Raw genomic sequence first — 22,562 nt, 5'->3', positions numbered from 1 at the left:
GGTGGCCTCCGCTCCAGGCACCCCCAGAGCCGTGCAGACGACGGGGTGTGAGGATGGGATGGCGCCGGGTGAGACGCCCCACACCTGGGGGCTGCGGCCGGAGGTCACGGGTGGCGTGGAGAGCCACTCTCTGTCCCCAGCGCCGGAGCTGGCAGCCACGTGGAGTGACGTCCTCTGCCTTCCTCTGTGTCTCCTGTCCCCCCCACCCCGTGCCCCTCACGGCACACGCCGTGGCTTTAGCGGGCCCTCGGACACCCTGGGCCAGCCGTCGGTCCGCTGACCCACACGTTGGCGAAGGCGGAAAACCACAGCAGCAGCGGCTGCGTGTCACAGGCGTGTTCTCAACATGGGAACAAACCCGTCCTCGTCAGTTTGTTGGCGTGTTAGGACGAGGCCTCTGCTTGGCGTGACCTGCGGCCTGGAGCCCCCGTTGGCTTCTGTCTGCTCTGTTCCCAGGCCTGGCTCTCGGCCCCAGGCGGCGACTCCAAGCTCGTTTGGAGAAAGCAGAGCCGGGCGGCCATGGCAGCTCGTGGCAGTCCCCAATGGCCACCCCGTCCCTGTCTCGGCCTCACCTGAACCCACAGCAGAGCGTTTCTGTAGGGGCTCGTGTCGCTGCGTGTTTCTGTAACGTTCCGCCAGCTCCGTGGAAATAGCAACTCCCTGTCTTTCTACACTTGCGTGTCGCTGACTTACGTAATTGTGTCACATTACACGACAGCAGTGACAACGCCAGCCGCAGCCAGCACGGCCGGGTTTGGGGACGGACACGGCTCTCGGTAAACATGCACACACACGCACACACGTGCTCCAGGTGCAGCGGTGCAGGGGTGACCTCGGACAGGCCCGGAGGAAGCTGCCCGGTGTCTGGGCTCTGTCCAGAGGCTCCAAACGGGCAGAGTGCTGGTGCATCGCCGGCTCGATGAGCCGATCAGGCGAGGCCAGCAGGGCGTGTGCCGGGTCCCGCACCTGTTGGGCGCGGGGCCCTCTCGTCGGCAAGACGAGCCGGCTCGGCGGCTGCCGGGCTCGCTTTGCTTCCGGACGTTCTGCCCGCGTCCCCTTTGCAGATGAGGGCGTGAGGCTCCGTGTGCCCGGTGACTCCAGTGACAGGGACGGGCAGGGCCTGCAGCTGGTGGCCAGGCCGCGGCCCACACCCCGCCTGTCCCGGCGGCTCTGGGAGCCAGCAGACCCACCGCGGAGGACGGCGTCTGCCCCTCAGCCCCGCACCCACGTCCCCAGATGTCCCCAAACCCCGAGTGCCGCCACCCCCAAGGCGCCCCTGGGCCTCCTGGAACCCAGCGTCGCCCTTTCCGTACGTGAACGTCCAAAACCGCCACTTCTTTCCTCTTCCCTTTTGAATAGTTTCTGTCCAGTCCTGTGGATTTGCCCGAGGAAATGGTGGGAGTGTTTTTCCTTCCCCTTCCAGTTCTTCATCCTGATGAAATCATGAAACAGGTAGCGCACGGCAGCCCTGGGTTGTGTTTTTTTTTTGGTTTTTTTTTTTACTTTTTCTCCTCTCGGCCTAATTTGATTACCCGCGTCTGGAGTGCTCTGTGGAGGGGTGTGCTCATCACAAAGGCAGGCGCTCCGTCCTCGAGGGCCGGTGGGGACGGCTCCGGGCCACTAATGAATCGCCCTCATCAGAGATCTTTAAAATTAATCCATTCCACTGCAACTATTTAAAGGAAAAATAATTATCGAGACTGTTCTCGCTAAATTATGCTGTCTAGAAGTTGTAGAAAGAAAATTCTGTCTGATTTTAAGATGCGATGTGAGTTTTGCAGATTTTTCTTAAGTGATTAGAAGACCCAGCGCCGGGTAGCGAGGACCGGAGGCGCTGCCCTTTGCGTGTTCCCCCGGGTCCCTGAGTCACGCCAGCAGCACGCACCCCAGGGCCCCCAGCGCCGGCTCTTCCTGCTGCTCCGGGGACGGTGGCCCTGCCTGTGTGGCTTCACTCCTTACTTAGTATTTGGGGCTGAAAGGAGAGCCTGGAATTTCCAATTTCTGGGAAGTGTCGTGTCCTGATTTAATTTTTAAAAAAGAGAAAACCTTTGTGGGTGTGCCACAGCTTCACCCCAGAACGGGACGTGCAGTGTCCCACGTGTGACTTCGGTGGGGTCCAGGGCCTGGGTCTGGCCAGGCTGACCACAGCCCGAGTCCTGGCACCTCTTCCCAGCTGTGTGACCTTGGGCAAATGCCTTAACCTCTCTGAGCTTCTGTGTCCTCTTTTGAGATGTGAAGGTTAGCATGACAGAATCCTCACGAGTGACAGTTGCTGACGGTGATTCCCGCTGGAGCTGAGCCTGCGTGTTCCTGTGAGGACCGGGCAGCAGGCCTCTGGGGCCCCTGGGGGCCGGCTATCCCTGCTGTCCCCAGCGTGCCTGGGCTCCGACGTTCCACACGGGGCCTTTCTGGAGTGCGGACGGCTCTTCTGCAAAGTGGGCAGAGCTGTGGGGCTCCCCTGACTGCTGGCTCTGTTTGCCTCGTCCTGAGCCCTGGGCAGCCGCCCGGCAGGGCTGGGTGGGGACCTGGCACCCGCCCGGGGGGCCGCATGTGCTGGCCGGACAGTCCCTCCCTCCCCAGCCCAGGCCCCTGTGCCTGTGGGTGTCACCCCATGTCGTCGGTGTCCCCAGGGCTCCCCGGAACAGCTGGACACTGGGACACAGAGGACGGCCTGCCCTCGACCACCCAGCCCCCTGCGGGCCTCCTGCCCCAGGCGGGGACCACAACGGCAGCCAGAACGCGGTGCCCTGCCTGCCCCGGTGCAGAAACTCCAGCCGGGGCCCGCCCGGGAGCCTCAGAACCGTCCCCACAGCCGTCAGTGCCACAGTGCCTGCTCTCTGTGCCTGTGGATCCTTCCGGCACCTTTGACATTTGACCCCCACCCCAGGCCGTCTGTGTGTCGGGGAGTGTGTGTGTGTGTGTGTGTGTGTGATGCGTGCATATTTGCGTGTGTTGATGTCGACGCGTCCTTACCCGTGCCCGTGGATCGGGGAGACTTCGGGGTCACTCTTCCGGGTCCAACGTAGTGGGAGAGTCCCCCCGTCTCAGCGCGGGGGGGCAGGGGTGTTGCTGATCGTGCCCGGGTGTGTGGCCAGAGGTCTCTCCGGCAGCCCACCGGCTCTGTGCCGGGTAACTCGTTTCCCAAGCCGTGGCGCAGAGTGAGCGGATCCATGCGTGGGCGGGAAGGCAGGGACGCTGGTTCCAAAGGGAGCTTGTGGGCAGCTCGGGGTGCGGGTGAGAGTCCAGCGTCGTCACCTCCGGGACCCCGGGCAGATGAGCGCCGTCCGTTTGTCCATCTGGAGCATGAGTGGGTCTGTCACCACAGGGCCTGCCCGTCACGTGCGGGGGGACAGGCCTGTGCTCTTCCCTCTTGTCCTTTCCATCCTCTTCCCCGGCCCGGGGTGGGGGGTGCGCGGGCGCCTGGCCGGGGCGGGGGCAGGGGAGCCTTTGGGAGCCGCCACCCGTTTCGGAGAGGTGGGCGGAAACAGGGAGGGGAGCCTTCCTGCGTCTGCAGCCCCCGCGAGTGGGCCTGGCTGGGAGTCCGTCTCGTGACGACTTGCTCGGTTCCCAGAACGGTGCCTCCGGACACCACACGGGGCCACACAGGGCCACGCCGCCCGGCTCAGCCACGCGCAGACAGGACATGCTTGGCGTCTCGGCACTCAGGGCACAGTGGCCAGGCGTGGCTCCCCGGGCTCTGCTGAGCTGGCGAACTGGGGTCCACTCAGCCCCTCAGCCCCACCTGCTGGGACCCCGATCGGTGGAGTTTCGAGGGGTGTGAAATCGGATGTTCAGCCCAGGCCGGGGCTTGATGGCCCGTGCCGTGAGGGAGGAGGGGCAGGCCTTGCCCCCAGGCCCCTGCCCCCCCATGCTGAGTGTGGGGTGGAGAAGGAGAGGCGCTAGCCGCCCCAGGCCCACTGCATTGCAGATACTCTGCTTGTGTGGCAGGTGCCTTCCTGTCCTCCCTCCCTCCTGCAGGAACCTTCATGGAGCCCCTGCGTGGCCCTGCCTGGGGACAGGAGGTGACACTCTGGGCGCTTGGACGCCAGCACCTCCCCATGAGCCTGGGCCTGCAGGGGGGCCCCGGAGTGCATGGGGTGGTGGCAGGGCCCCCCCTGGAGGATGGAGCCCCCGCCCTGCAGAGAGAGGTCCCAGGAGAGGGGAGACTCTTGGGGACACTGTGGGAGTCCAGGCAGCTGACACTGGGGTGGGACACCCCTTCACCCTTGAGCCACCTTCATTCCACCATCGTCACCCTCACTGCCTCCAATCTCCTGGCCAGGAAGGGAGGGTGGAACAGGGCGTGCGCCCGGCCATGCCACCGCTGAGCTCGGACCGTCTGCAACACGGGGTGCAGGCCGCGTGTGCGTATGGCTGACCTGGGGAGCCCCAGCTTCCCGCCCGCCCAGCACGGCCGACAAAGGCCCTGGGGTAGGAACCAGGAGCCACTGTCTCAGGGAGACCTGGGGCCTCACCTTGCCTTCTTCCTGTTGTTGAAGTCCCAGCTCTGCTCTTGCTTGCTGGGCCTCCCGGGCCAAGCCACTTAGCTTTCCCAAACGTCACCGTTCCCATCTAGGGAAGGGGCCAGGCTGCCTCCCTCGGGGAGTGCTGGGCGCAGTTGACGAGGTCATAGTGCAAGTTGCCTGTGGTTTACGTGAGCTCTGGTGTCCCCGTTTCCGCCCCTTCTCCTCCTCCTCGGGCCTCCCTGCACCTGCTTTCTTGGTGGCGAGTTTCTAGGCAGGACTCCGGCGAGAAGCGGCAAAGCTCAGCCGAGCCCTGGGGCAGGGCAGACCTGGCTCTCTGAGGCCCTAAAGCTCGCAGAGTCAGTCCTGGCTGGCCTGCCAGCACGTTCCTGCATGGGACGGGCAGCCGCCCTGGCTGGGAAGGCCCTTGGTGGCCCTGGAGGGGCCGAGCCAACCTGGGCCTGCGGCAGCTGGGAGCAAACAGTCACCAGCCCCGCCCGCCCCGCGCCTGTGTCCTCACGAGCTGGCCCTGGCTCAGGGGTCAGCCCAGCCCCGGCCAGCCTGGATCCGTCCTGTGCAAGGTGCGGAGCAGGCACGGGACCGTCTTCCAGACCTGAGAGCGGTCTGTCCCTGCAGGGGCTCTGGCGCAGGGCCCTGGAGTGGGGCGCGGGACTCAGCAAGCACCGCCAAGTGTCGAGCCCTGTGTGCCCCATACTCACTGGCCGGACCACTTTGAGAAGGTCCTGGTCCCTTCTGCAGCCGCCTGCGTGGCCACCAGGAGCAGGCGGACGATACCTGTGCCCACCTCGGGGGGCCGTGGCGAGGGTCCCCTGGGCTGACAGGCACACGCGGAACAGGTGCTCCGGAAGTGACGGTGGCTAAAAACAGCACAGTCTCACCAGCTTTCTGGAGAAGATGCTGCTGGTTGAACCCTGTCCCCGGCCCCCATGGCCGTTGTGGGGATTCCTTAGGAACCACAAGTTCAAAGTGCCGTCATTACCTTTTTGGAGCATAAACGAACTCAACAAACAGGCCCGTGTTGCAGCTGTTATTAGAGCTCATCGAAGTCAGCGGGCAGTGGCAGGAGGACATTGCCCGGCGGGCTGAGCACCTGCTCTGTAGGACAAGCCTGTCTTCCTGGGCTCCCAGGCCTCGTGCTCCAAGTCCCCACCTGGGGACCGTGAGAGTTCCCTTTGAGCACGCTTTGCTGCAAGGGAAGTGACCGGCTGCTCTGTGGACTCAGGTGCCTGTGCACGGGAACCCACCCCGAGTGTGAGCCATGAGCCCGCCCCTGTGCGAGCTGGGGTCTCAGCGACCTGGGCGTGGGCTCCGGGCCAGACGGCGAGTCTCCACCCCACTGCCAGGCGGCCCGTGGGAAGGAGAGAGTCGAGGGGCTGCCCGCACGCAGGCTCTGGAGCTGAACCCTCGCCCTTTCCAGGGAGGAGCCTGCCGGCCCGGTGGGTCCAGGTGGGCTTGGACGAGGAGGAGGAGGCCGGGGCCGGGCACGGTGGAACAGTGTGGCCAGCCTCAGGCACACTGTCTCGGGGACTGGACACAGAGTGGCTGGAACTCGGGACAGGAGGCATGGACCCCCGTGCTCTCGTGCATGGGCTTTAGGGCCACAGAGACAAGCTGGGCTTTGACCCGGTGGCCCTGGGGGGCCACTGAGGCCTCCTCAGCAAGTGACCGGTGTGTTCGAAGTTGGGTTTTGTGATGATTGGGAACTCGTAGCCCGTCGTTCGTGTGTCCGGTAATTTCTCAGTGTGTGCCCGGTGCCCTGCAGGGCTTTGCCCAGCCCCCTCCGCCTGCACCTGCCCAGGACCAGGGGCCCACCTTGGGGGCCACGGCTGCTCTCTCCACACTTGGGGGGCGTCCCCCCTGGGGTCGCAGCACTGAGCCCTGTGAGCTCTTTCTCTCACCGTCTCCTGTTTCACCTGCCCACAGACAGCACAGCGCTGGCCAGGAGGGGGACTGTGTAGCGGGGTGACCTGGGACGTGGCCATCTCACCCCACCCCGTTCCAGGCCCTGAGGCTCCTGTCTGTGCCACAGGGACCCCCGGGGCCGGAGCATCGGGATTGGCACACGGCCCTGGCTCGGAGGACGTGCGGGGCCGGAGCGCCCCCTGAGTGGGTCCGTTAGGAGACGTGGGGAGGCAGGTGAGGATGGGAGCTGGTCCCCTGCCTCGTGGTCCCACTCACAGGCCACCACCAGCCTGTCCTGGAGACTGACCTGGAGACCCCATATGGGCCTTGAGTCGGCTCACCCGCCAGCCCGAGTGGAGGGCCTGTCCGGTGGAGAGAGAGGGGAGCGGAGGGGCGGAACGAGCGGGGCTGGCGGTTCTACAGGCCGCGGGGGACGCAGAGGGACACAGGCCCCACAGCTCCGCTCAGCTCAGCGCAGGCAGCTGCAGGTAGAGCCGGGTCCCAGCCGCTGCCCGGGGCCCTGAGCTGGGCCTTCCGCCTGCAGACCCACGAGCATTCGTGTTCAGGGGGTTACACAGAGCCTGTCCCGACAGGAGAAAACCAGGTGTGGGTGGCACAGCCACAGCCGAGAGGCCTTCCGGGCGGGGCGCGGCGAAGGGTGCTGGTCACAGACTGGGCAGGGATGCCGCTCCCCAGTCCTGGGAATGGGTCTGAGACCACGGGCGGGGCCTCCGCGTGCCCTGCACACGTGTGACATGCAGCCTCCTCCTGCTTCTTCCCCGCAGGACGCCCTGCAGGGCCCGTTCCCTCCAAGTACAGGTTCTCCTCGGACCCCGTGCTGTTGTCAGCAGGAAGGTGTGGCCCGCAGGATAGCGGCTCTGACGGCAAGAGCAGGGAGCTGAGCTCGGGGAGGAGCATGGTGGGAGCTGAGTCCTGGGAGAGCAGGGAGCTGAGCTCGGGGAGGACCATGGTGGGTGCTGAGTCCTGGGAGAGGAGGGAGCTGAGCTCAGGGAGGACCATGGTGGGAGCTGAGTCCTGGGAGAGCAGGGAGCTGAGCTCGGGGAGGACCATGGTGGGAGCTGAGTCCTGGGAGAGGAGGGAGCTGAGCTCGGGGAGGACCATGGTGGGAGCTGAGTCCTGGGAGAGGAGGGAGCTGAGCTCGGGGAGGACCATGGTGGGAGCTGAGTCCTGGGAGAGGAGGGAGCTGGGCTCGGGGAGGACCATGGTGGGAGCTGAGTCCTGGGAGAGGAGGGAGCTGAGCTCAGGGAGGACCATGGTGGGTGCTGAGTCCTGGGAGAGGAGGGAGCTGAGCTCGGGGAGGACCATGGTGGGAGCTGAGTCCTGGGAGAGGAGGGAGCTGAGCTCGGGGAGGACCATGGTGGGAGCTGAGTCCTGGGAGAGGAGGGAGCTGGGCTCGGGGAGGACCATGGTGGGAGCTGAGTCCTGGGAGAGGAGGGAGCTGAGCTCGGGGAGGACCATGGTGGGAGCTGAGTCCTGGGAGAGGAGGGAGCTGAGCTCGGGGAGGACCATGGTGGGAGCTGAGTCCTGGGAGAGCAGGGAGCTGAGCTCGGGGAGGACCATGGTGGGAGCTGAGTCCTGGGAGAGGAGGGAGCTGAGCTCGGGGAGGACCATGGTGGGAGCTGAGTCCTGGAAGAGGAGGAAGCTGAGCTCAGGGAGGACCATGGTGGGTGCTGAGTCCTGGGAGAGGAGGGAGCTGGGCTCAGGGAGGACCATGGTGGGAGCTGAGTCCTGGGAGAGGAGGGAGCTGAGCTCAGGGAGGACCATGGTGGGAGCTGAGTCCATAGCCATGAGCCCAGGGAAGCCAGTGCTCCCCAGTGGAGCCCTCACTCTCCTGCTCCCAGGTCAGAGAAGAGACCTGGGCAGAGGGCCCTCCCTGCAAGGATGGGGCAGGACAGTGCCCCCGAAGCCTCTGCTGTGGGTGCAGGGAGTGGGCCGGGCTGCAAATCAGGGGCGAGGATCTGAGAAGAGAGGGGCCTGGGCTGGAAGGAGAGGAGGCTGCCAGGCTGGCCTTAGAGCTTGCCGTTTACCCCTCACTGAACCTCAGCATGCTCTTTTTGAAATGACTTTAGCAATCAGAGCCCTTGCCTGCACTGGCTGCGGGGGTGAAGGGGCCACCTGTCTGGCAGGAGGTCCGTCCAGGGAGAGGAGCTGCTGCTGCTGATGGTGATGATGGTGATGGTGGTGCTAATAGTGATGCTGATAATGGTTATAATGGTGATGATGCTCATGGTGATGATGACAATGCTGATGATGGCAGTGATGGTAGTCATGGTGATGGTAGTGATAATGGTAGTCATGGTGATGCTAGTGATGGTGATGGTGGTGCTGGTAATAGTCATGCTGATGACGGTGGTAATGGTAGTCATGGCGGTGATGGTGTTGATAATGATGGTAGTCATGGTGATGATAGTGATGATGATGGTGATGCTGATGATGATGGTGGTGATGGCGATGGCGATAGTGATGAGGATGGTGATAGTGATGATGATGATGATGATGATGATGGTGGTGGTGATGGTAGTCATGGCAGTGATGGTGATGATAATGATGACAGTCATGGTGATGATAGGGATGATGATGGTGATGATGATGATGATGGTGGTGGTGAAGGTAATCATGGCGGTGATGGTGATGATAATGATGGTAGTCATGGTGATGATAGTGATGATGATGGTGATGTTGATGATGGTGGTGATGGTGATAATGATGACGATGGTGATAGTGATAGTGATGATGATGATGGTGGTGTTGATGATGATGGTGATGGTGATAGTGATGACGATGGTGATAGTGATAGTGATGATGATGGTGATGATGGTGGTGGTGAAGGTAGTCATGGCGGTGATGGTGATGATAATGCTGGTAGTCATGGCGATGATAGTGATGATGGTGATGCTGCTGCTGCTGATGGTGATAGTGATGATGATGGTGATATTGATAGTTATGATGATGCTGATGGTGGTGGTGATGGTAGTCATGGCAGTAATGGTGATGATAATGATGGTAGTCATGGCGATGATGGTGATAGTGATGATGATGGTGATAGTGACAGTTATGACGATGGTGATGGTAGTCATGGTGGTGATGGTGATGATAATGATGGTAGTCATGGCGATGATGGTGATAGTGATGATGATGGTGATAGTGATAGTTATGACGATGCTGACAATGGTGAAGGCAGTCATGGTGGTGATGGTGATGATAATGATGGTAGTCATGGTGATGACAGTGCTGATGGTGGTGCACAAAGGTGCATGCTGATAGTGATGGTGGTGATGATGATGGTGGTGCTCCAGCAGGACAGCTGCTGCTCCCACTGACTGAGCACAAGGGACAGAGGGGAACAGCCACGTCTTGATTCTGCCACACACCCATGCCGTCCCGGCCGCCTGAGTCTCAGGGCTGTGACCCCACTAGTGGAGCTACCCCAAGAGACCCACGCGCCCCTCAGCTGTGGACGGGTAGGGGCCTCCCTGAGCTCTTTCCTGGCCCAGGGCAGGTGCCTCTGGGGCTCCTTCTGCAGCCACTGCCACAGCCCCGCAGGCCCCGCACGGCCAGGCTGTTCCCACCGTGGGAGGCGCCTCCGGCCGGCCTGCGACAAGCCCAGACACCAGCTGCGCCTCCTGCTCCCCTGCCCAGCTCGATGCCGCCTGGCGACAGGCAAGCCCCAGGGCGCCAACCCCCAGACTTAAGTAATGCGAAAACTCCTTTTAAGGGAAATCTCTGCCCTGCACCCCGGTGCTGACCCACATCGTTTTATAGTAAAGCTGCAGGAATACGAACACACGCAAGGATGGGAGGCCCCACCGGGCTATAAACCGAAACCCATTTACGAATTAAACACAAACAAAACTGTAAAGACAACAAAATTTAAATTTGCGGCATTAATTCTACAGGGCCGACGTTTCCCGGAGACGCGGTGCGGGCGGTGGGCCCCGGGGCGGCCAGACCTGCCCCCGGCTCTGCGCGACGTTAAGTCTCTCCCGCCTTCAATCCCGGGAGAGGCCTCACACGCACTCGAGGATGTGTCGCGTGAAATCACGCTAATACTTGCCCGGCCTTGTTTGTTGTCATCACACCTTGTATTTAACCCAGAGCCGTCCCGGAAGGCGCGTTTAATAGCAGGTTCCTGAGCGCTGCCGGAGCTGTCTCGAGCGGGCGAAGACAGGCCTCGCCGCGCAGCGTGATTAAGCGCTGCTTAAACAGGAATAATCCAATTAGCGCAGGGCCTGGGAACAGAGTGTCTCCATTGCGTGTTTATCGCTGCGCTTACCGCGAGTGAACCGCCCGCGGCGGGGGCGGGCAGGCAGAGGGTACGCAGAGCACGGCCCCGGGCGCGGGACCCGTGGTCCTGGCGGCCGGGCTGCGCGTCAGAGTGACCCGTCTGGGCCCCACGTCTTCTTGCTGTCGGAACCACATGTGGGTGCGTGCGTGAACATGCACACACAGCCCTGCCTCACACGCTGGAAGGGGAATCCGGGGCACAAAGAACACACCTGCGTGTAGCCTGCTTTTTGGTTGCCCGTGAAAACGCGCTCACTCTTACGCAAAGCTCGGCCAGGAGAATGCTCAGGCCTGGGGCGCTGGCCGTGGAGGGCAGCTGCCACGGCACGTCCCTGATGCTGGAGGAGACCGGGGTAGGGGGACCACACGTGTCACCGTGGCCTCGTAGTCCAGATGTGAAGAGGGACAGCCAAGGAGAAGGTTCTCCAAGCTTCCACGAGTGCCTAAAGTCTGAGAAAACCTGGGTGCAGGGTCCCTGGACGTTAGACTGAGGCTCTTCCACGGGGGAGGTGCTGGGGGCTCCTGGGGGGAGGCAGAAGGCAGGTGTGGCTTCCCTTCACCCCTCCCCTAGCATGGGTGGCTAGCTGGGGTCCGAGGGGCTGTGGGGCCCGGTCAGAGGCTCAGGACTGGCCGACGCCCTGCTGCAGTCTGGACGAACGGCGCCCGGACACCCTCCTCGGGTGTGTCCCACTGGGCCCTTCTGCAGCCGCGTCCCGAGCACCTGCTCCCACCGGGCCTGGGGATGGGCACTGGGGACGCAGGCATGCATGAGACCCTGCGCCCCTGCCCGCTGCGTGCCCGGGAGACACTGGGTCATGCCACGTGGGCAGTCTGTGACAGCTGTCCAGCAGAGCCTGGGCTGCAGCCACGGCCGCTCACCCGCTAGGGAGCTCGGTCAGCCCCCCCCCCCCCCGCCCCAGAGCTGCAGCGACGTCAGGGCCAGAGGAGGGGTGTCCTCGCCCGTGCCGGGTGAAGCGGGGTGTGAGGTGAGGCCTTGAAAGGGCCCTTTGTCCCCAGGACACGGTGGCCCGGTGCCGTGCCTCTGCCCGCCCCAGCAGGAAGTGGACGGGGCCGGGCCAGTGAGCGCCCGCGGGCAGACAAAGCGTTGTGTGTGCAGCCCTGGCCGCCAGTGTGCCCGCAGGACGGGCGCCCAGACACACCCAGGACCCGGGGGGGGGGGGGGGCGTGACTGCCTGTCCTCTCGCTCTACAGATGCTGCGTGCCAGGCAAGCCCAGAGTGTGTGCATGTGTGTGCATTGGAAATGTGCACGTGTGTGTTGCACCTGCATGTGTGTACACATGTGTGCGTGGGAAATGTGCACATGTGTGAATGTGTTGTACCTGCATGAGTGTGCATGTGTGTGCACATGTGTGCATGGAAAATGTGCACATATGTGAGCGTGCTTTACCTGTATGTGTGTGCACATGTGTGCGTGGGAAATGTGCACATGTGTGAATGTGCTGCACCTGCATGTGTGTGCATGTGTGTACACATGTGTGTGTGGGAAATGTGCACATGTGTGAGTGTGCTTTACTTGCATGTGTGTGCATGTATGTACACTGTGTGGAAAATGTGCACGTGTGTGAGTGTACTGCACCTGCATGTGTGTACATATGTCAGTGAGCATGCATTTTGTGTGTGCATGCATGTGTGTATGCACAGGTATGTGGCTGCATCTGCATGCCTCTGTGGTGTGTGTGTAGGATATATGTGGGGGGGCAGGCATCGTGGCTGTGACGTGGGCAGCACTGGTGCCCACTCCCCCAAGCGAGGCCATGGGGACCCCGGCCCTCATGCCTTCCTCTCTCTTTCTGACCCTGAGCAAAGCCTCACATGGTCACCTGGGTGTGTCAGAGGCCCGAAGGGTCCTGTCCAGGGCGGGGCAGTGACGGGGCCTGGCCAGGGAGCAGGTGCCACCCTGGGACGAGCCGGTCTGTGCCCAGGACTGTGGGATCTGGAGGCTGCCGGGTCTCCGCAGGGTCTGGCAAGCGCTGGGCCCCTCAGTCCGAGTGGCCTCCCCGCTTCCTCCCCTGCCAGACTGAAGGCTCAGGGCCGTGTTTGTGTGCGCTGGTGGCCCGGCCCCGAGCTGCCACCTGTGCCGTGTCCTCTGCCCCCAACATCCTGCTTGCCAGGACGTCCAGCCCAGAGGGTGAGTGTCCTCGGGGGACTTGAGCCTGGGCTGTCTCCCCTCCTCCCTCGCACAGCTGCCCTGCAGCCCGGCCCCCGCCCCGGCCCCCGCCCCGGGAGGCCCCACAGACCCCACTGTGCCGTGTCCCAGGGAGCCGCTCCTCGGCCATGCTGCCTCTGAACTCTGTTTCCCGTTTGCAGTTGAAGGGCGTGCCTCACCCGAGACGGCCACGTCCCTGCGTAGGGCTCTTAGCAGGAGGGGCCTGGTGTTGGGAACCCGGGATGTTTCCGAGGCCCCATGAGGCTTGGGATGGGAGCCAGGGCCACACGGTGCTGGGACCTTCCCCAGGAGGCTCAGCGGGGACAGAGGGGAGCACAGATTGGGATTTCCGTGAAGGCACGTGGGTGCCCCTTCCTCTTCTGTGCCTGAGTGCTGACGCCAGGGACACTCCCGCACACATGCACACACAAACATGCAAGCACACATGCACACACGTGTCTGTGGACACATGTGCACACACACAGCCCTTTCTATAATTCGTACAGTTCTTTTCTCAGGCGTTGCAAGTAGAATTTCTGGGACTGGGGCATGAGTGTGCAATCCTACAGCTCCCGTGTGGCTCTGAGGTTTGTGTTTGTTGGGGTCTGAGAAGGTCTTCCTACCGTATTTACTGCCACCCAGCACTACGCGTCGGGGACGGGAAGCACAGCGGCTGGGACTGCAGACGGACGGGAGAAGGAGGGCTCGGGAGATGAGTGACAGACTCCAGCCCGAGCTGGCCGTGCCCGCCCCGTGAGGTCGGAGGGAGGGCGGAGGGCAGAGGGCGGCTCCAGCTCTCGGCTGGGCTGGGGAGCTGGGTGGCCCGTTCACCGGGGGACACCCCAGGAGCCAGGAGGTCCCCCTCCCTGGCTCACCGTGAGCAGCAGCGAGCGCAGTCGCACCTTGCTGGGGACACCGCTCGTTCGCAGCCGCAGTGTTTTGCACACCTGACGTCTCAGCTCGCTTGGCAGGTGTTCCCTTCTCACGCTCTCCCCGGCGGTGTGTGGCAGCTCCGGCTGCTGCGGCAAAATGTCCCCGCTGAGTGGCTCGCACGCCTGACGTTTGTCTCCCGCACGGTTCTGGGGGCTGGAGGTCCCAGGTCAAGGCGCTGGCAGGTTCGGCTCCCGGCGAGGGTCTGCATCCTGGCGTGTCAACGCTGTGCCGCACATGCGTGGCCTCTCCTCCGTGTGCAGAGAGCGCCGGGACACGGATCCACCCTGTAGGACCACGGCGCCTCCGTCCTGGCCTCGGTTTACCTGAATTTCTCCCTAAAGGCCCATCTCCCGACAGGGGGGGTTCGGGCTTCGTTATTTGTTCGAGAGGGGCCAGGTCAGTCCGGGAGGGAGTGGGTCTCGGGAGCGCCAGCAGTCAGACAGCCCCACTGCCGGGCATTGGCATGGGGCCGGGCGGGCGGGCAGGGTCCTGCGTGGGGCACAGTGGCAGGACACACAGGTCCCACTGCCTGTGTCCACCCTGCTCTGTGCGGGGCTCAGGTGGCCACTGCTGGGCTGTCTGCACTGGCGGTGAGAGGCCGGGCCCTGGCCAGGACGTTCTCCTTGGCTCCTTTGCAGACTGCACCTGCTCCCCAGGTCCCCAGATCCGACCCCCGGAGGATTCCAGAGCCCACGGCTTCGGTGGGGGGGGGGGAGTGTGCTCTCTCCCTCCAGTGCCCCATCCTCTGTGCCCACCGCCCCCACGGGGACAGTCCCTGCCTGCAGGCCAGTAGACGCACAGGTGCTGCAGAGTGTCACCCAAGCAGCAGCCCTCCTGCGTGTGACACACGTGCCACTGTCCAGGTGAAGGAGGTGCCGTGTGGGACACACGCATGTGCACTCACAGACACCCGTGTCACTCTGTTTAGCAGGCAATCCTCCCGACAAGGCGGGGCTGGGGAATTTTAATAAACAAGCACCCTGGGAAACACAATTCCAGCTTACCCACAGTGGGAGTCCTGTGATTTGTTTTGTTGTTTGTTTTCTTCAAAGACCTAGCACTCTGGGAGGCCAAGGCGGGAGGATAACTCGAGGTCAGGAGTTCGACACCAGCCTGAGCAAGTGTGAGACCCTGTCTCTATTAAAAATAGAAATATTAGCCGGCATGGTGGCACATGCCTGTGTTCCCAGCTACTCGGGAGGCTGAGGCAGGAGGATCGCTTGAGCCCAGGAGCTTGAGGTTGCTGTGAGCTAGGCTGATGCCACAGTACTGTAGCCCAGGAAACAGAGCAAGACTCTTTCTCAAAAAAAAAAAAAAAAAAGCAATAACAACAAAGAAAAAGAGGCAAAAAAGGCCAGGTGAGGTGGCTCCTTCCTCGAGTCCCGGTATCAGGGAGGCGGAGATGGGAGGGACCCAGAGGTCTGCGGCTATGCCCGGCATGGGTGGCCAAGACCCTTCCACCCTGGGGCTGGCACTCGGGGCTTTCTGCTCCCCTGGGGCTGGGGGCCGGTCACCCAGAAAGGGAGAGTCCAAACAGGGAAGAGGGGAAGGTTCTTTCTTGATATACGAATTACCTGCATCCAAGCAAGGTGAGCCCCACACCTGGACACGACAGGGTGAGGACACGGGGATTGCTGGGCAGGTGAGGACCGGGGTGCGGGGTGTGATGTGAGCCCTATGTGGCCCTCCGGTCACCATTGCGTCTCCCATGGCTGGGCTGTCCTAACCAGGTGCTGTCGGCCAGTGCGTGGAGACATCGTCTGTCCTCTGAGCACCTCGGACCCCGCTGTTAAAGTTTGTTCTCCTGAGATCAGAGTTTTCCCCAGTCTCCAGCCAGGGGGTTGCAGCTTAGGTTGGAATCCGCGAGGGTCAGCGTCGTGACTCAGCGCTGGGTGGAAATGGCGCCTGGCCGGTGTTGGCGTCCACCTGCCTGCCCCGCTCCGCAGCGGTTCCACCACTGTCTGTCGGTGCCGTTTCTATAGCAGCGCACCTACGTGTTTCCCCGAAAATAAGACAGGGCCTTATATTTATTTTTCCTCAAGAAAACACCTTAAGGCTTATTTTCAGGGGATGTGTTATTTTTTTTTAAGTACGGTACAACCATCCACAGTTATTCAAATACGGTGAAGTCGTCTTCTTCTGGGACATCACCGTCACTCTCCAAACCCCGAATTCCACCCTGAATGTCTTGCGACTCTATTTCCTTTAGAACCACTGGCCCCGATCTCTCATGTTGAGCACTAGAGCCCTCTCTGCACGGCGGGGCCACGCTGGCTGGGCACTTTCCCACCCCGTGCCGGGTCTCGGGTCCCCTCGCTGGCGGCCCCGAGGTCGGGGTGAGCAGCGCACTGACCCGCCCTCTCTCCTGTCTCCCGCAGCGAGGATCATCCGGACGAAGCAGTGGTGTGACATGCTTCCCTGCCTGGAGGGGGAGGGCTGCGACCTGCTGATCAACCGGTCAGGCTGGACGTGCACGCAGCCCGGCGGGAGGATAAAGACGACCACGGTACGTGCGCCGCCTTGCTGGGGCATGGGGGGCCGGCGGACACCGGGCCATAGGGGGCCGGCAGACGCCCCTGGCGGGGGGGGGGCGGGCAGCGCTGGTCACTCTGTCCCCGTGCAGAGAGCCCAGCCGGTCTCCCCACCTCAGCCCTGGGCTGATGCCCCACAGCTGGTTCCCGGTCAAGGGCGGTGCCTGCAACACAGGTCAGGGGGCGGTGCCTACAACACAGGTCAGGGGGCGGTGCCTACAACACAGGTCAGGGGGCGGTGCCTGCAACACGGGTCAGGGGGCGGTGCCTGCAACACAGGACAGGGGGCGGTGCTTTCACACTGGTCAGGAGTCAGTACCCGCACACGGGGTCAGAGGTCGGTGCCCGCGAACGGGTCAGGGGTCAGTGCCTATGCACAGGTCAGGGGTCGGTGCCTATGCACAGGTCAGGGGTCGGTGCCTATGCACAGGTCAGGGGTCAGAGCCTGAAACACATGTCAGGGGTCAGTGCCTGCAACACATGTCAGGGGTCAGTGCCCGCGCGGGGGTCATGGGTCGGTGCCTGTGCACAGGTCAGGAGTTGGTGCCTATGCACAGGTCAGGGGTCAGAGCCTGAAATACATGTCAGGGGTCAGTGCCCGCGCATGGGTCAGGGGTCAGTGCCTGCAACACATGTCAGGGGTCAGTGCCCGCGAGGGGGTCAGGGGTCGGTGCCTGTGCACAGGTCAGGGGTCAGAGCCTGAAACACATGTCAGGGGTCAGTGCCTGCTCATGGGTCAGGGGTCAGTGCCTGCAACACAGGTCAGGGGTCGGTACCCGCGTGGGGGTCAGGGGTCGGTGCCTGTGCACAGGTCAGGGGTCAGAGCCTGAAATACATGTCAGGGGTCAGTGCCTGCGCATGGGTCAGGGGTCAGTGCCTGCAACACAGGTCAGGGGTTGGTACCCGCGTGGGGGTCAGGGGTCGGTGCCTGTGCACAGGTCAGGGGTCAGAGCCTGAAACATATGTCAGGGGTCAGTGCCCGCACAGAGGTCAGGGGTCGGTGCCTGTGCACAGGTCAGGCGTCGGTGCCTGCAACACAGGTCACGGGTCGGTACCCGCGCCTGGGTCAGGGGTCGGTGCCTGCTCACGGGTAGGAGCTGGCATGGAGGCTCCGCGGGGCTGGTGGCCGGGGCCAGGGCAGCCCTCGGGCAGAGGTGCCCTCACGTCAGGCTGTGTGGCAAACGGGCCGCTCCCTGGAGATGAGCTTCGGGTAACTCTCCCGGGCAAGGGGATTTCCACGGCGACAGGTCCGGGCGGGACGGTGCTGTCCAGGTGTCCCCTCCTCCCCCCAGACATGGCGCGGCAGCCGCTCACACCCGAGAGCCCCTACGGGCCCCAGCCCTGCCCGCCCCTTGGAGCAAGCCTCGCGTGGGCGCAGTGAGCCCTCCCTGCCCCGCAGCCCGGGCAGGGACTCTGACGCTGGGGCAGCTGCTCCATGGAGAACCACGGGTCCGCCTGGCACGTGGGGCGTTGGGTGACCGTCTGCAGCTGCACGGGGCGGTGGCTGAGGACAGGGCTGTCCCGTCCTCAGGGCTCGGGCCCTCCCCCTCCCTGCTCCGCCATCTCCCAGGTGCCCGGCACGTCGCCCCGTGGAAACCCACACAGACGGCGGGCTGGGCTTCCTTGGGCCATGCACACTGGCCGGGGCAGCCTTCACTGTTCCCGAGTGACCCCAGCGTCTGAGCCAGCAGCCACCCGGCCTGGGTTCGCAGGGGAGGGTGTCTGAGTGCCCTCGGCCACCTGCCACTCTTCAACTGCCCCCTGGCAAATCCTTCCTGCCCTGGGTCAGCCCTGACGGGGCCCAGCATCTCGCCCCTCCGGAACTAACTTGTGAACCTCCCTGAGCTTGCTGACAACCCCTCCGGGTGGGAGGTCGGGGGCCCTGAAGACCCCACAGGAGACAGCACAGTGGGTAGGAGGTGCCGTCGCTGCCGAGATGGGGCCGGGGCCACCAGCAGCCTCCCAGTGGTCCGGGCCCGTCCCCTCTGAGCCGGGGAGACGCTCGGTGCAGGTGGGACTCTGTCCTCCCTTGGGAGCTGCCGCCAGCACCAAATTGTGCCTTTTAATACTTTGCTGGGGTCAGAGTCGCATAACACGAAATTCTCCGTTTCACGTGAACAGTTCAGTGGCATCCGGCACGTTCACGGCGCTGTGCCGGGTCTCACAACGTTCCGTCTCCATGGTGAACTCGCCAGGGCATCCCAGCCGGCAGGTCTGAGGGACGCTTCCCGCTGGGTGTCCCCACCCGTCCCCCCCCCCCACGGGCCCCTCTGCAGCGCCAGGTGACGTCATCACAAAGCCACCAGCGATCAGGGCCCTGGCTGGCGAGGACGGCCTGTCCCAGCAGGTCGGACCTCCCAGACGGGGCTTCGCGGCATTTGCACGTCTCCACCTCGGCCCAGACTCTGGGGTCGGCCCCCTCCCCGTCCCCCTGTGACCGGGGACAACCGTCTCCTCTTCTCTCGCTCACATGGGGTCCCCAGAACCGAGTCTCCTGCTGTCCAGTCGAGGGCTGGTTACCTGCCCCGGGACCAGCCGGGGCCGCCCGACCGGCCTCCCTGCCCGCAGGTCTGCCTGGTGCACACGGGCTCCCCGTGCAGCAGAGACAGGCCAGGGACGGAGGACACGTGTGGTCTCTGTGTCAGTTCGGCGCAAGCCCAGAGGGCCTGCGTGGAGGTGGTGGGCTCCGGGCTCTGCGTGTCTCATGTGGAGCTGACTACATGCCACGGATGGGGGAGGGGCGTGAGCCTTCCCAGCACGGCAGTCACAGCTGCACCCGTTCCGTGCTTTTAATGCGTGTGAAGAGGCCGAGGCCGTTCGAAACTCTCACTGCCTTTGGCCCCCGGGCATGGGAGCTCCACACCATCTCAGTCTTGCAAAGAGTCCTGCAACTGCAGCCGGGAGAGCTGGCGTGACCGCCAACAGCCCAGCAGGGACAGGGGCTGGCATGGGGCTGTTCTGCGCAGTCGGACGCCGGCCCTGCCCGGTGTGGAGCCCCACGTGTCCTGCAGCTCAGAAGGTGGAGACTCTCCCATCTGCCGTCTCTGGGACGCTGTTCAGGGACCGCCCCCGGGCCTCAGCCCACCTGCAACGCACCAGTAACCAGGGACACAGGGCAGGTGCCAGTCCAGGCAGAGGAGGGGTGGCTGCCCCACCTGCCCCCCGAGGAGGCGCCTCTCATGCTCAGAGGAGCGGGTGCATGCCTTCTTCTCCCGGGCCTGTCACGTGACCTCGGCCAGGTGCTGGACAGGCCCTGTGACCTTCCGAGTATCTCCAGAGGAGTCTCTGGGAGCAGCAGGGACGGCTGCTAATAGAATCCCTGGCCCTCGGTGACCTGTTTTCAGAGCTTTCTTGAAAGGTTAGTTGAGCTCTCGAAGCAAACCCCATAAACTGGGACCTGCAATCCCAGCTGCCCGATGGCATCTCGAGTCCTTTATGGGCAGTAAATTAGCGCTCTTTGGGGCCCCGCGTTCCACCGTGCATGGGTCTCCCGAGAGAGGGTGGTTTCCTCATCGTTTGGATTTAAAAGACCTGCAACCCCGCGGTCACGGCTGATCCCACCCCTCCCGCCACGTTCTCAGACGGGCCCCCTCGGCCCACCGCACCCCGACCACCCCCTGGCCGGGAGGGCTGCCGCCGTCCACACCTGCCTGTCCCCACCGGAGCGGGCCCCGCGCAAATGCGTGTGATGAGCTGACGGATTGATGAAGTGAAGGAAGACCCCGGCGCGTGCCGATGTTTGCGTTTCCAGGCTCGCCGCTTTGCAAAGTGCAGTTTGCCGCCCCATCAGCGGCCGAGACCTTAACCTGGTAGATCGCGACCAGCGTGTGAGGAAGGGAGGAAGAAACAGAAGGGCAGTGTCAGAGGGCACCCCGCGTCGTGAGGGTGGGTGCCGCTGGGCGGAACACACAGGACACACAGGGCATGTAACACAGGCATGCACACACGTGCACATACACGCATTGACACACATGCATGCACAAACGTGGTCACGTGTGAGATGTATCCTATTACCGTGTGTCTCCATGAAAAGTCGGAAGGCCACTGTCCTGGGGGGCTCCGGAGAGAAACTGGCGTCCGGGTGGGATTCCAGGCGTGGCCTTCTCGGTCTGCGCCGGGCAGGGCGGCCCAGGGCGGACTCGGCAGGCTCTCCCTTCTCACTCCGACCCCGGCGCCTGCCGCCCTCCCTGGGGACAGGCTTGGAGCTGCCTCCCCTCCTTCACCTCCCCCTGCTCCGCTCCAGCTGCGTCTTCCCTGGAGCTGGGCTCGCAGGGCCGCTGGGGGAGGGGTGGGAGGGCTGTGGGGGGCCCGGGTGGGGCCCCCTCGAGCCGCCGTGTCTCTGCGGGCGCTCGCTGGTCGGGGCCGCGCACCGCGCGTGTTCCCGGCCGTGAGATGCTCTCGTGGGCCCTGCCCCGCCACGCTTCTGCAGTGTTTGTGATCGCAAGATGCTTGCCGGTGAGCGAGACCGCCCCTGAACCAGAGTGAACCGGCTAGACTGAAATCCACTTTCCAGATTCCACCATTAAGCACCACGTTTTAATTCTGCGCCGCGTGGACCCTCAGTCGTGGGGGAGGAACATTCCGTGGGTTCTGTAGAGTTCCGATCAGGAGCTCGTGTTCCCTGGAAGCTCGTTTACGCTGGCTGAGAGCGCATCTCCCCAGGAGTGGAGACTCCAGGATGTGCAGACAGCTGCCTCTGACCGCGGGTGTGCGTGGATGTCTGCCTTCCGCCCGGCCAGGCGTCCAGGCTGGGCCCTGACCGTCCCGGGACCTCACTGCACACCCGGGTGAGACGCTCTGGTCTGCTCAGGGCCTGGCAGCTCGCTGGCGTCTCTTGTCCGGCCTTAAACTGGCCGCTGACGTGGGCTGGGCAGCGCGTGGGGTCAGCCTGCCCGTGAGTCCCCGAGGTCGGACTCGCCGTGGGTCAGTCCTTGTGACGCAAAGCGCATCTGGAAAAGGGGTTTGTTGTCACACATCTGTCGGTGGCATCTGCTGCCATCGGGGCATCCACCCGTGGCAGCCCTGGGATTTCGACGCCTGGCATGGGGGGCCCTGCCCCTCTGGGTGCGACTCACCCTGTTCCGTGGACGGCTCGCCCCGTCCAGACTGCTGTGCCGGCCGGCGCCCGCTCGCCCTGCCGGGTGCTCTGTGGCTGGAGCTCCCTGCAAGCCCAGAGCCTGGGGCGAGGGAGACAGTCCCAGCCACGGCGCCGCTGCAGAGAGCAAGCTTAACCGCGAGGCCGCTTCGCTCCTGGATTCTGAGGGCCCACTGTGTGCCCAACGTGCCCTACTAACAGATCGGAGGGGAAACAGGCCGCAGTGTGGAGAGCGAGGTCTGGGCTGCAGGGACCACGTTTCCTGCCGGACACCCGCCCGGGGCTGCCCACGCGGAAGGGCAGAGTGTCCCTGCCTTGCACACCGAGACCCGACTCTTGGAGGAGCTGTCCATGGTGAACCGAGCCAAGGCTTGCACCAGGCTCCCAGTTAAACAGGCCAGGACACCCTACTTCCTTCGTCTACCTTCCAGAAAGCCCCGTGAGGTGGCCGGGATGAGAAAGGGGGAAGGGACATAGCCAGCAGGACACGGCGTGGCTGCACGGGCGGGGGTGGGTACCAGCTCTACCTCGGCCCCCCGCACTTGGGACGCAGGTGGCAGGTTCCTCTGAGCGGCAGGGAGCAGGGCGGGGTGGGACGCGGCCCCCCGTGCTCCCCAAGGAAGACCAGACCCACCGGGGCTGGAGCAGGACCGGACCTGAGGGACCCTGGACCTTGTGGCACCAGCACAGCCGTGCATGGCAGAAACTTCTGGAAACCAGGAGACGAGGTAAAAATCCACATCCTGGGACGTGAGACCCGCTCATCTCCCTGGGACTCAGTCAGGGGCTTCTTCCTGGACGAGTCTGCGCGTGGCATTCCGTGGCTGCTGTTACCAGTGACCACGTGCCGGGTGGCTTCAAATAGCAGAAATTTACTCTCTCCGCAGTTCTGCAGGCCAGAAGCTCAAACCAGGGTTTGCAGGGCCCAGCTTTCGCCAAAGGCTCCAGGGGAGCACCCCTCCTGCTTCCGGTGGTGTTCCTGGGCTTCCCGTGTCCGACCTCCCTCTCCTTGCTCTTGGAGACACACAGGTCATTGGATCTAGGGCTCGCCATAGATCCAGGACGATTTCATCATCGCAGGATCCTTAACTAATTACAGCCGGAAAGACTCTTATTTCCAAATGAGACCGGATTCTGAGGTTCT

General features: G+C 63.6%; 1 protein-coding gene across 2 annotated transcripts in view; it reads left to right on the top strand.

The window, feature by feature from the left end:
* Positions 1–22,562, top strand: part of TAFA5 (TAFA chemokine like family member 5) — a 204,518-nt gene that overhangs the window by 166,749 nt on the left and 15,207 nt on the right. For both annotated transcript variants that reach the window (XM_020287834.2, XM_076006905.1), the window contains exon 3: positions 16,171–16,298. In XM_020287834.2, coding sequence (XP_020143423.2) covers positions 16,171–16,298 — 128 coding nt within the window. The remainder of the gene's footprint in view (positions 1–16,170; positions 16,299–22,562) is intronic.

Source organism: Microcebus murinus, chromosome 10 (genome assembly GCF_040939455.1).
Source record: "Microcebus murinus isolate Inina chromosome 10, M.murinus_Inina_mat1.0, whole genome shotgun sequence".
Taxonomy (NCBI): domain Eukaryota; kingdom Metazoa; phylum Chordata; class Mammalia; order Primates; family Cheirogaleidae; genus Microcebus; species Microcebus murinus.
Note: the sequence above shows the minus strand (reverse complement) of the source record. Positions and strands in the feature narration are given on the sequence as shown.